Source organism: Alosa alosa, chromosome 3 (genome assembly GCF_017589495.1).
Source record: "Alosa alosa isolate M-15738 ecotype Scorff River chromosome 3, AALO_Geno_1.1, whole genome shotgun sequence".
NCBI classification, from domain to species: domain Eukaryota; kingdom Metazoa; phylum Chordata; class Actinopteri; order Clupeiformes; family Clupeidae; genus Alosa; species Alosa alosa.
In genome coordinates this window covers 33,319,741-33,333,015 of record NC_063191.1, presented here as the reverse complement: position 1 = coordinate 33,333,015, position 13,275 = coordinate 33,319,741, and the positions used below count along the sequence as shown (strand labels likewise).

The following is a 13,275-nucleotide window of genomic DNA, read 5'->3' as shown; positions in this document are numbered from 1 at the left end:
ACAAACGGAGAGTCCCTTGCTGTGTACAGAGGCCTAAGTTATAATATGAAGGGACAAATGAGACATCTTTAGGCTGGTGTGCATATCCTGGGCTAGTTGTTGACTGGAAAACTGCATAATATGATAACCTACAACACATGTTTCCACTATGGGTTTCTTGGAAATTAGTCACTCCACAAATACTTGCTCAATTTAATAAAACAGCCCACAAAAGAAAATAAAGAATCAGTCGCTGCATTTAATGGTTCAAAAACATGTCAACTACACTGCATCAGCGTATCAATCAACTGTATCGTTCTGAAACTCAAAATAAATAATTTGACTGACAAAAAATGTAATGATGATGTGATCTTTCCATTGCTTTAGACTTCTAACATCATTGAGTGAAAAAAAATGTTCCCTCTGGATCATAATATAATGATAGCTGTTTTGAAAACCGTGAATTACTCGGTATTCTGTATATTTTAGGTGTCACCAACTGAAACCACACAAAATGAATAACCATATTCTTGTGATTTTACACAGAACATTCATTGACTCCTTTGACTTGTGCGCATGTGTGTGTGTGTGTGTGGACTGGACCACAGACTGGACCGATCCCTCAAGTTACTGTTCATACCTTCTGTCGGAAAGTGCTTTTGACGAGTTTGAATGATGGAACAGCTCGTGGCTTTACAGTTAAGATACTCACACAGAAGAGCATACCGCTAGGGGATTTAATATAAAGAAACACACACTTTAACAAACAAATAAAACCCACACAAACTCTAAGCAGAGTGAATGAAATACCTGTACCAATTGCATCATAAAAAATGTTTCAGAAAATAAATACTGTACATCTCACACAGAAGCCTTTACGAAATTAACTCTTTTTTTATTATTTAACATGCCTTTAATCTTCAGCAGGTCTGCCCTATAATAAACTATATGTTTTAAAATCTTTGCTCTCTAATTCAAATATGCATTTTTTTAATCATGAAAAAGCAATGTACAGTATAATATGGGAACAAATCATTTAAATATATTATTTTATTGAAAATGTTAATTTCTTATGGACTGTACAGACTCACACATATATACTATGGACTACGGAGATGTTCCACAGTCTAATAAAGAAGTCTCTGTCTCTGTGATTGTGGATTTCTCTCTCAAATTCTAAAAATACAAATAATTGTTGCTATTTATCTTAGCACCCACCCCCCTTCCATTCTCATAAAATACAACTAGTATTGCAACTCATTAGGTAAACATTAAATACACTATGTAGAATAACAATATTCAATGTTCTGTACATTATTGCCTCCTAGAGCTGCCCAACGATGCAGCCTCATTAGAAATGAGGGATATAACAGTAAGATGAAAGGCCCATGATTCTCCTGCTGGACAACGAGAAACATTAACGTCACGTTTTCTTTTTAGAAAAGAGCTTTTGATAACCATTTCATCACCACTGAGAGAGAAAAAAAACTAAAAGAAAAACCTGTAGAGTGTGATTTGTCTTGGTTACAAAACATTTGTCTGTCTGCTTTGTTTGGTAAACAGGTGAACAAGTATGGCTATCCATATTGATCTCTTCTGAGGCATAGGATGAGAAGTATAGCACGACATCAGAACAAGTCCGGAATCCAGACTGCTAAAAGGGGGGTGAGAAGCATCAACTACAAGTGATTGACAACACAATACAAGACAGCACATAGGCCAAAAACTGTGTTACACACTCCCTGACGACATCAAGCCATTGAAAATGTGCACTGTCCCGCATGATAAGGGCTTTTCTTTTCTGTGACTTGTTCCAACACTTTTTTTTTACGTGTATCCAGAGTTTGTCTATTAAATTGAATAGGAAGACCATGATAATTCAAGTCGTTCAGGAAGCAGTTCGGTGCTTTTTTTCTTTTTCTTTTCTTGATTTTTTTTTTGTAGTACTCTGCAGGATTTCCGACACGAAGAGTCCTCGGCAAGTGGATGCTGACCTGGCGGGGCTTATGGTGATGCGGACAGTCACGGGGGAAACAGGTTTAATAAATACACGGCTGTTCCAGCTGTCGCAGTCCTGTCGCCGGACAGCGAGGAGAGGCAGAGGTGGCGTGGAGGGGACATCCGATATGCAGTGCACCGCGCAGTTGTGTGTGACTATGTGTATGTGTTTGTGTGTGTGTATATGTGTGTGTGTGTGTGTTTGTCTGTGTTGAGATGAAGGTCACAGAGGCAGTTCTCTCTGCTTTGCGCCAGTTTCTCCTCCATATTGCTACTGGCGTTCCAGCAGACACTTTGATGAAGTGGGAGTGGGTATGGTGATTGTATGTGTGTGTTTGTGTCTGTGTGTGTGTGTGTGTCTGTGTGTTTGTGTATGTCTGGGGGGGTCAAAAGGGAGATCAATATGGCGCGAAGAGGATGGATCCCGTTGTGGGACGGATGGGCCCTGGGGCAGCCCGCAGGAAGGATGGGGGCAGGGTGGCAGTCTGAAAAATGGAGGTGTTGGGCCGCGGGTGCAGGGAAATGGACGGCACTGTGGTCGGGCAGAAGGGGCTGGAGATGAAGGCCGGGGAGATGGGCTTCACCAGGTCCTTCTGTAGAGCCAACTTCGCCTGCAGGCAGAGAATGAGCAGGACAGAGAGAGAGACAGAGAGAAAGAAAGAGAGAGACAGAGAGAGACAGCAAATCCATGATTAAAGATAGAACAATGACAACATCACCAACAACAAACTATTGATTTGACTGTCATCTTGACTCATTATGAAACCATAGCTATAATTATTTTAGATAAATGGCTCATTGAATATGACTGAGAATATCATTGAAATGAAAATGAATGCTCTGGCATTCTCAGCAACTATTATGCAAAAAAGTAAACAGATTGCACTAATAAAACATAATGCACTCGGTCAAATGTTGTACGTAGGTTGCATAAGAATGCTTCATCATGCAGTCAAAGTGCAGCGATGTGTACAAAAAGACTGAGGCTGCCAGAGCATTATTGTCTCCCAGATACATTTTAACCAGCATTAGCATGTGAGGTATTAGCCGTTTGTGGCTTTAATCCTCGAAATCTGAGGAACGCTTTTGTGAGAGCGACTTGGATTATTTGGCGACTAAATAATGCATTACCGCGAGGACCGTTGAGCTGCGCTGCTGCTTGTTGTAAGGGCTGTATTTGGGCTTCAGGGGCTTCCCTGCCACTCGGTCCTTATGCCTCCTGCTGGAAATATGCTGAAAATGGAAAAGGACTATGTTAAGCTATCATTTCAGCCGTATCGCTGTAAAAGAACGACAGACCAAGTCTTTTTTTTTTTTTACACAATCACACGTTGGAAAGTCATGTTCGAGTCATGACAAATCAGAAATACAACTGGGGTGTGATTTTGTTGTGATTTTGGCAAGGGGAGACAGAGAGAGAGAGAGAGAGAGAGAGAAAGAAAGAGAGACAGTAATCCCACCTGTTTAAGTTGAATTTCTGAGTTGACATGGACATCACAGATTTCGCAGTGGAACGTCTTGTTCTGTAAGCCCGAGCCCTTTAGGACCGTGCTGGCTTGTGTTTTAAGTTTGGATCCCGGTCTGGGATAGGCTTTAATCGGGCCAGCTCCGCTTCTCGCCTCCAGCATCGTTTTGTGCTTTGAACCTAAAATGACACACGAGGAGAAGAAAAAATATAGCGCGCTCTGTCCACGGACACAAAACCAGATGGTAATCCCAACCACAACACGTGACTTTAACTTCCCCCTGCGTGGGTGGCACACAACCACTTGCAGTGAATACAAAACAAGCACTTAATATGTAAAATGAAACAAAAACTGCCAAAAAACCTGCACATATTTGTGGCCGTTCAGCGAGATCGCCGCTAATAAGTGGGACGGACAACAAACAGGCGTCTTTTTTTTTTTTTGGGGTGGTTATAGGTAACGTGGCACGGAGAAGGAGACAGATGTGCTGCACACCTGTGTTGTGAGCCTCCAGCTGCGAGAGGGAGTTGACGGCCACTTTGCACAGGGAGCAGTAGAGCAGCTTTTTGGCCTTCTCCTCCTCTGACTCCGTGCTGGGCTCTGCAGCGGCGGTGGGCGTGGCCGCCGTTGATGCCGTGGCTTTTAGGGCGAAGAGCAGCGAACGCCGCCGCGAAGTGGGTCCCTGCGCGGCAGCGGTCTCTGACGGAGAGCTGGCGGACGTTGGTTCGAGAGCGGGCTTGAAGAAGCCGGTCACTGCCGTTGCCACCATTGCTGTGCCATTGCCGCATCCTGCGGCTGTCGGCGTCGCTATCAAGGGGGATGCGGGCACAAATGCTTTTGGAGGAACAGATGCTAGGTTTTGTGCACTAGAGGACTCCACAAGTTTCTCTGTCGAAATAAGAACAGAGGAGGAAAAGAGAGACAGAGAGGGATAGAGAGAGAGAGAGAGAGAGAGAGAGAGAGAGAGAGAGAGAGAGAGAGAGAGAGATCTGACAGTGAGTGTGGGAGCACAGAATAACACATCTTTGTTTAGTCACACCTCTTCATTTTCTTGTTGTGCGGGGGGAAGTTTCTCTCTCATTGTGTTGTGTAAGCCGTGATATCTGGAGGCGGCCGGCGTGCACTTGATTCAGAGACTGGCCTCTCAGCGTCAGTGCTGGACTGGCCAGTTGCGTGTTCTGTTCTCTCCCAAACCCGCCCCCCAACCCCATTGCCTCGGTCAGTCAGAGATGCCCCTTTGCCTAATCATGCCCTTGTCATGGTGAGGCGTGGCCTGCCGAACGCCACAAGGGCCCTTGTCTCACCCTCTCATATCTAGGGGCCCACGCTGCCTCCACCCATCCTCCCCATCTCCCCCGACCCCTCACTACCCACACACTATCACCACCGACACCACTGAGGGCAGATTCTAGCAGCTTTTTATATATGTCACTCTCCATCCATGATCCTTTCCCTTGGGCTAGCTGTCCAGCCGTCGTAAGCTAATAACCTGAGATGTACTTACACATCGCTGAATTACTAACCGCAGGGGTCAGAATCCTCATAAATGATATTGTTTTTTGGTGTTTTTTTTATAGAGGGAGGGGGGGACTTATCATGTAGCTCTGTAAAAAAATGTTTAGCTGCATATGCATGTACTGACATTTTAATGCTGCTGTGGGATTAGCTTCTGGAGATATGCTGTTGTTACTGGTAGTTTAATATGTACACAAAGGACTCCAGAAATGCACAGCGAAATAAAATGCAGTTAGCAGAACAGATGTTAGAAGTAAGCCTACATATCCCAGAGCGACCCTGTGAAAAGTCAGGGATATTTGGCTTTCGGGTGAAATTTCCAGATTAACCTAAAATCCACTGTAACCTTTACACTATAACCTTTACAACTTAATGTGACCTTTTCTAAAATTTGGAATGCCAACGGTTCAATGTTTCAGCACTTTCTGTACTGAAACATTAAATTTCACCCGAAAGCCAGATATCCCCAACTTTTTGTGAGTAGTGTATGTACAGAAGGTTTCTAAGCAAACAGGATCAGAGACCTGGCTGGAACCTTTCGTTAACAACACAGCCACGATCCATTTAGCGACTCCTGGAGCAGAGGGGACAAAAACCAGGAAAATGAAAACGACGTGACAATTTTGCGTTTTTGGATGCTTTGAACCGAATTTTCAAGCGCAAAATGAACATTAAAGAGGTGACCTTGCTAACTCCTCTCGCAGTGCCCGTGGGGGCAGCGCACGGATAAAGAGCCGAGCTTCAGAGGGGGAAAAAAAAGCCAACATAGGAGGGAAAAAAAAGAGTCAGCGTTGATTTGCAGAGCACACATTTATATGGATAATCCAGCGTGCAGCGTTTTAAGACATTACATAAAAGCGTAGGGCTCTTACGTAAAAACCGCTGGAGCCGGCAATTTTAATGATTTAGTCTCCCTCAAGTTTCTTGGTGTAAACTAAAGCTGACTTCATCCTTTGCTGCCAGGCTTTTTTGCCGAGCTGCGGCAGCCCTCCTGACAGGGACATCGGGGTGAAGGGTTGGGGGTGTTGTGGGGGGTGGGTGTGGGATGGCGGGGTCGGAGCGGCGAGCTTGTGCTAACGAATACGCCACCATCGCAGCACGGCCCCCAAAAGCCATCTGTGAGGCAGGCCTGACGTTCATTTGGGGTGATTTGCAGGGAAGACGCTGCATCCAAATGAGCCGAGGTCCCTGCCTGAGAAGTGACCAAGACCAAGAGCATCAGGGGTAGCAGTGGGGGTGGGGTGGGGGCTTGGCGGCAGTGGAAGGAGGGGAAGAGGGGTGGATTAATAGAATCTCTTCAGCCAAGACCCCCTGCTGCATCCTCTCCCCTGTGGCCAGACGCGGACCCTTAAAACCAAGAAGAGAAAAGGCAGAAAGACTCGGCTTTCTCAAAGAGCCTTAAATGGCACCGCGTGTAGCATCATGCTGCTGCTTTAGGGAAGCGCAGGCCTGTGCTGACAGACACACAGATAAAACAGCATGAGGTCTGAGGAGCCTACCGTCTATGCATACAGCGCATGAACAATAACAATAAATAAATAACAACATAAACAAACAATTTTAAAACAATCATGACAAGTCATGACTATTTCATGTTCAAAGGATAGAAAGCACAGATGATGAAAAGTGATCTCTCTCTCTGTCATTTTCCCTCTAAGTTCGGATGCGCTATCGCTGTGGGGGATTCTGTACATGCTGCCAGCATGTGTCGTGATGTGTCATTCTAACATACCCCCACACACATACAGGTGAGACAGACGCTAAAGAAAGCAAATCCTTTTTTGTTCAGAATGCGGGAGTGAGTTTGATGAAAAGTGATCTCTTCCCTGACATGAGTGCCACTCTGAGGGGAGGAGGGAGGTGAGATGGGGTGTGGGAGGGTGGAGAAGAGGAGACGGGTGAAGGTGGAGGTGGAGGTGTGCGGTTAGGAGAGGCAGCGTGCCAGACACTTACCTCTGCAAGCATATTGTCAAACATGACTGGGGTGAGCTCTCACACAATTTGCCACAGAGCAAACACAATAATGAGCAGAGCAGAGCAGAGCATGGCATGGCACCCCCCGCTCCACCCACTCAGTTTGACTCCTCACCCTCCCCCCACCCCCATGATGCCTTGGGATGTCTCCTAATAAGAAATCCCCTTGGCTGTCGGGAGGCATTGTTGACAAGGAGAGGCAGGAGGAGGGCATTGGCTAGTGACAGACACAAACATAACCAGCATGTACAAACAGCGCACATGACAAATGACATCCGTTTGTAGGTGTGAGCAAGGAATAGAGAGGAGTGTGTGCGTGAGAGAGAGAGAGACAGGGGAAACAAATAGCAAGACATACAGTAGCATGCAAGATCACTCGCAAGGATGGTGGGTGGGTGAGCTAGGGTGTGTGTGTGTGTGTGTGTCTCTGTGTGTGTGTGTGTGTGTGTGTGTACGGTTGGAGAAAAGGGTTGGAGATGCGGGAGGTGTTAAGGTGGGGTAGCCAGCACATGAGGAACAGGAGTTGAACAAGAACAAAAGAAGCCATTAACCTGGTTGGTCAGAGTTGCTGGCAGTGACAGCGGAGGTGGAGGTGGTGGAGGTGGTGGAGGAGGTGGTGATTGTCTTTGCGCTGTCCAGGGCAGCGGCTGCGGCACTTTTCTGCTTATGTTTCGTGGACTCCTGTGCTTTGAGCTTCTTGGCATGTTTACTGCCTTTGTAGTGCGCCTCGGCTTGGCTCTACAAAGGAGAACAAATGAACCATGCAATCAGGCTCATTTCTCACACTGAATCTCACATCATGGACAGCAATCACACACAGAGAATAGAGAGAGAGAGAGAAAAAAACAACAAAAAAGAAAAGGAAGGAAGAGCCAGAGATAAAGAGGGAGAAGAAAAGAGATGAAAACAAGGGGAGCTTTCAATAGCAGGCACTGTTCCAATCAGACACAGTGAAATAGAGATATTTGATGGGTGTTTGATTTGTGAAGTGATTCCTGAGGGGGATGTTGATTTTCCTTACGTCTAAAAGCAGAATGTGTCATGCTGGGTGAGGCATCATTGATTCTCAGTGATATAAAACAAATGGCCTACAATGGATTTCGCTCAGCGAGCAATTAGGGCTTAACGGGGAGGTCGCTCACGGCTTGCTCGCTCGCTCACTCACTGGGCTCTCACCGCAGTCTCTCTGCGCCATGGATTTGTCCCCACAGATGACCTCTCCCTGTTCACTGCATGGCCATTCAGGATTAGACCATCCCCATGTCTCATCAGCCAGCATTATAGGCTTAGTTGCTAATGTTATGATACACAGGGATGATGGGAAGGACTGCCTTTGGGACCTGGATTTCACTATAGGTTTGGACAGATACTGATATAGTATTCTCCATCAGTCTATTAAGTATAGCCTTCTAATTTTAGTAGATTTGCCCATATAAAAACTGATTAATGGGCAATAGACCTGCATAGAAGTGCTCAACGTTTTTTTTCCCTAGTCCTACACTATTAATGCAAGCAGTGATGCTTGAAATTATGTTAATGGAACAAGTTGTATGTGCAGGCTGTACATACCTATGCAACTAAACCTGGAGGGCTTTGAACTGTCTTTTTTAACGTCACAAGCAATTTGATCTATCAAACTGGTCTTTGGTGAAACAGTATGCCAAATTGTAAGTACACCTTCCTACTACATTACATGTGCTCATATACTGAAAGCACACTGTACAGTCACTAATTTTCACCTGTCATGTTACACTCCTTGGTGTTTGTTACACCGTGACTACGGTGCTGTACTGTAAAGTGTAACCAGAGCCCGTGTGGCAGCTAAACTCTGAGAGTAAAATATGCACGGGAGCAGGCCATCAGGCTCGGACGGCTGCTGTTGTCTTTTGCCTCCTGACACCTCAAGGAGACCCTGGCTTTGTAGAGACAAGCGCAGGGCGGATTATCCTCTCCAGCACTTACAGAAGTCGGGGCATTAAAGTGCTCCAGAGGAATCACTCACTTGAAGCTCCAATAAATCATAGCTGACACCCTACTGCCGGGATCTGGCACACCTAGCCCCATTTGCTAGTCTGATAATTCCTCGCATTACACATCTAGGGATGTGTCAAGCATCGTAAGGGGATTTTATGTGGTGATGTGTGACGTGTGCAGTAACATGTTTGAACAGAACTTCAGGAACAGGTGCGTTTGTCGGTGTGTGATGGGCGTGAGGAACATAATGTGTGCTTTTTGAGGAATCTGAGATTGTGCCTCTATTGAAAGCAACATATTAACTTCAGCAGTTAATACATGTTGTAGTTGCTGTTTTTTTCCATCAAAAACAAAAGGAAACTCTACAACAGAGCATGCTAATGCCATGTCATTAAGAGCAGACTACACCACAGTGCTGCAGGGTGTAAAACAGAAAACTCAGTGGGACTGTGTATAGATTCGTGCACAGCTCTGTCCCTGGAGCAAAAAGCTGTGTGTGTGTGTGTGTGTGTGTGTGTGTGTGTGTGTGTGTGTGTGTGTGTGTGTGTGTGTGCGCATGCGTGCGTGAACGTGTGTGAATTTGTGTATGTGAGTGTCTGTGTGTATGTGTCTGTCAGTGTGTGTTCGTTTGCATGCTGCAGAAAAAATGGCCTCTTTCACTTGCAGAAGTGAACTAGCGACCATGTCCAACACAGTATGTCTAGGACACATGAACCAATGAGATAACCATGAGAAAAAAAAGAACACGAAAGCACCATAAAGAAGCGTTATGCCCCAACAAAGACAGAGACAAAGGTAGAGAGAGACTGAGAGAGAGATAGGAAGAGAGAGAGAGAGGGAGAGAAAGATAGAAAGACATTAATCACAGTACCAGCCAGGGGTTTGCTCATTGTGTGACCAAGGCATGACCAGACAGACTCGTTCACAGCAGCACCGTCCATTCAGAAGTGTCCCAGTGAATGTGGCAACCAAGGCCTCACACAGTTATAGTTACAGTATGCCTCACTGTGCAAATGGAAGCATGTTCTCCAACCTGATTTGATCACATTTGACACTTACAAATGGACCAAATGTATATGTGAATGTGCATATGTGGTGCATTTGTGTGTGTGTGTGTGTGTGCGTGTGTGCATGTTTGTGTACAGCATGTACTGGTATGTGTGTGTGTGCATTTGTGCCTGCTTGCTTGTGAGTGTGCTCTGTGAGTCAATGTCATTGTTCTGGGTAAGTAAAGTTTTTACACATTGATGTTTTTATGCATGGAATTTCATTTGCTCTACTGTGAGATTCATGGGCAGAATGGTTGAACATGTAGGCTACATGCTTTATTAATAGATCATTTGCAAAGAGGATTTGCAACAAGAGCAAGAAATGTGAGTGCACTCCAGAAAAAGGCTTACACAGGTGCCACGAGCAAGTACGGTAAGCCTTTCTGCTGATATTTGCAAAATAAGAGCTTCCAGCAATATCAGTGTATTACCCTAAAGCTGTCTGCGAATCCCCGCATTCACTGCTCACCTACCCAACTCGAGACCTGTCAAAGACAAATTGCACCTGCACATTGTTACAGCGTGTCTTGGAGCCGGCCACACCAAAAGCGATTCTTCCACTGGTTTTCTCGGAAGAATCCATTAGGAACACTCCGGGTATGCGTCCTTGCTCAGAATTTCCACGGGGTGAATGGGGTAGGGGGTAGTGGGGAAGGGGGTAGGGGGAGGGAGGGAGGGGAGTACTGGGAATTTACAGCTTGAGGTGGTGTGGAGGAGTCCAGCGAATTAAAGTTTTCCCGCTCTCCCGACTATTCCCCCGCCGAGCCGGGCTTCTCCTTCCGTCCGTCTAGTCTTCCTGTCTACATGAGCAAAGCACACGGTGATGTGGTCAGTCAGCAGCTCTGATGCTGCAGATGAAGCTCCTACAGCAGTCCGGTCACTGTGCCCCCCCCCTCCCCCCAGCAATCATGCAGTGCCAGTGGGTCCAGTGTCAGTGAATCACCATCTAGGATGAATCAGCCAATTATGCTACATGAATGTTCGACCTATTCTTGCCAGCTGTCAGACCTGCTATTCCCTTTTTCAATTCTCGCTCTCCCTGGGCATTAAGTTCAGACCATGAAACCTGGCTTTCTGGAGCTCCTAATTAGCGTAGGTTGGAGTTGCCGTGTGGTGTTTTATTCTCTCCTGGTCCTCTCTGACCCATGCAAAAAATACAGATGCAATAAATAATATCAATCATTTCATGAGAAATGCTTTAAGTACGTACTGCTTGAGAGCAAAGAGTTTCCATTTGTTCCTGCCATGTTATTATGGCACAGTAACACCAAGCATGGAGCTTTTATGTGTTGGAGGGGGCTGTATGAATTTTTCCACAACACTATTTAACAGTTTTTTCCCACTTTTAAGTAAAACTACCTCATGATAATAATTAAAAAAGAAAATGTCACATTAACAAACTACACGGCCTCTGACTGTTTTTATATGGTATATTTTATATGGTATATTTGGTTGTTGTAAGACATTCAGACATTAATCTGCTGAGCCTCGGGTCTTATACAGCTCCCTGAGTGTATCTCTAGAGACAGGGCTTTTAAGTGTAAAGAAAACGTGCGCGTCTAAATTAATAATGGCTTATTATGACTAATTGCTCACTGGAAACTTTTAACACTGAGAACATCATTGCCTTTTCCGGCCCCTGCTTATCCAGTTACTTCTCAATCTCTCTAATGCTTGGTCCCCGACAACACTTTAATTTTCAGAGGGGAAATGGGAATGGGGAGTTGACACTCATTACAGGGTCCTGACATGTCATCCCAGAGTAAAAGGTTAGGCACCGCGTGTGTTACGGAGATGAAGGGGGGGGGGGTGTCACCTCTATGTCTTAACTACATCTTTTGTATGACGGGGGGAAGATGTTAAAATTTAATGAGGAGGGCTGGTGGCCTGCCATCTTGGCCTGGCTTCCCGAGATACTCAGAGGGCATCGCTCTCCACTGGATGGGCGCCACCAGTTTCGCCTCCTGTCGCTGTCAAGGGGAGGTGTGTGTGTGTGTGGGTGTGTGTGTGTGGGGGGTTTGGTATGGATACCGTGGCCCTAAGATCAAGTAACGTAACATTACTTTTACTTTATCTCCGTGGCTGTCTAAACAAATAAAGGAAGCCATGGCTCATTTACAGGAGATAAGAGGTTGCCAGATGCCTAATACCCATTACTTTCATTTCTTTAATGTGCTCCTGAAGGACCTCTGCACTTAAATTACACCCGCAGGACATTACTCTGCCAGCACACAGAGCTAGCGTGGAGGCAGATGCACTGTTGGATGACTGCAGTTCAGGAAATCTATCTCTTTCTCTCATTTGGAAAACAGTCACACCTTGAGGTGAACTTTTTTTACAAAAAAAAAAAAAGTTACTTCTGTTCAAAAAAACATGGTGATAACCTTGAGCTGTGAGCTGCCTCTGGGTGTTAGTCTGAATGCTGTTACAGCAAAACACCCCTCGTAGTTAGTGGCATAATCCCCAGCAATCATTAAACTCGAGAACACATCTGCAATGGTTTATTTTTATGGCATTAAAAAAACGCCAAGACATGGCAGAAAAACAACAAATATGAATATGGGTGAAAAACAAAAATCATTTTATGGACCTGTCATTTGCCTGCGGGTTTTACCTCAAGCTCAATTACTCAATTAAAACGATGCATTTAACAGAAAATGGGGGTATGTTTATTTTATAGAGGTCGTATAAAACACTGTTGGACATCTTAATCATATGGCCAAGATACAGTATGAGTAATTTTTTAATCTAGGGCTTTTAAAAGCTTTGTTTGAATACATACACTTTTGTTATTTTCTCTGTGGGGAATCTGGGTTCAGTTTTAAAACTGGTGCTTCTGGGCAAACATGGGGAGGAATAAAGCAGCTCAAAGCCAAAACATACCAAAACAAAAACCCCAGAATGATGGTAATCAAAGTATAAACACCTCCAGGAAAATGTGTCTTTTTCATAGTAGGACTTTTCAAAGTAGTTTTTGAGTGCTACTGTTAACAGGTTCGGATCCAGACTCTGTTTGCAGTTTACTGAGGAGTAATAGACAAAAACAAACATTAATCTTGGCAGGGATTTCAAACAATGCTAAAAAATGACTAGCATCAATATTCGCTATCACATCCTGACAAGAGCCGGATTAATAAAATTGGATCTGTCACGTGTGACAGTGATAATGAGTTGAGAATGACTGCAATCCTGGCAGATTGCTTCCCCTCGTAAGAATTTACACTTTAAACTTACTGTTTTATGCACACTATCATTCTGTGTATAAATGTTTGCGCTGGCGTTCTGAGTCGCTTTGATTTCCTTTAAGCGGCCACAGAAAA

General features: G+C 45.0%; 1 protein-coding gene across 1 annotated transcript in view; it reads right to left on the bottom strand.

The window, feature by feature from the left end:
• Positions 1-218: 218 nt before the first annotated feature.
• znf385b (zinc finger protein 385B) overlaps positions 219-13,275 on the bottom strand; it is a 66,580-nt gene continuing 53,523 nt past the window's right edge. The window contains exons 5-9 of the mRNA XM_048238493.1: positions 7,484-7,670; positions 3,939-4,331; positions 3,438-3,622; positions 3,109-3,210; positions 219-2,588 (exon numbers count right to left, since the gene is read on the bottom strand). Of these exons, the coding sequence (XP_048094450.1) occupies positions 2,376-2,588; positions 3,109-3,210; positions 3,438-3,622; positions 3,939-4,331; positions 7,484-7,670 (1,080 nt within the window). The 3' untranslated portion in view covers positions 219-2,375. The remainder of the gene's footprint in view (positions 2,589-3,108; positions 3,211-3,437; positions 3,623-3,938; positions 4,332-7,483; positions 7,671-13,275) is intronic.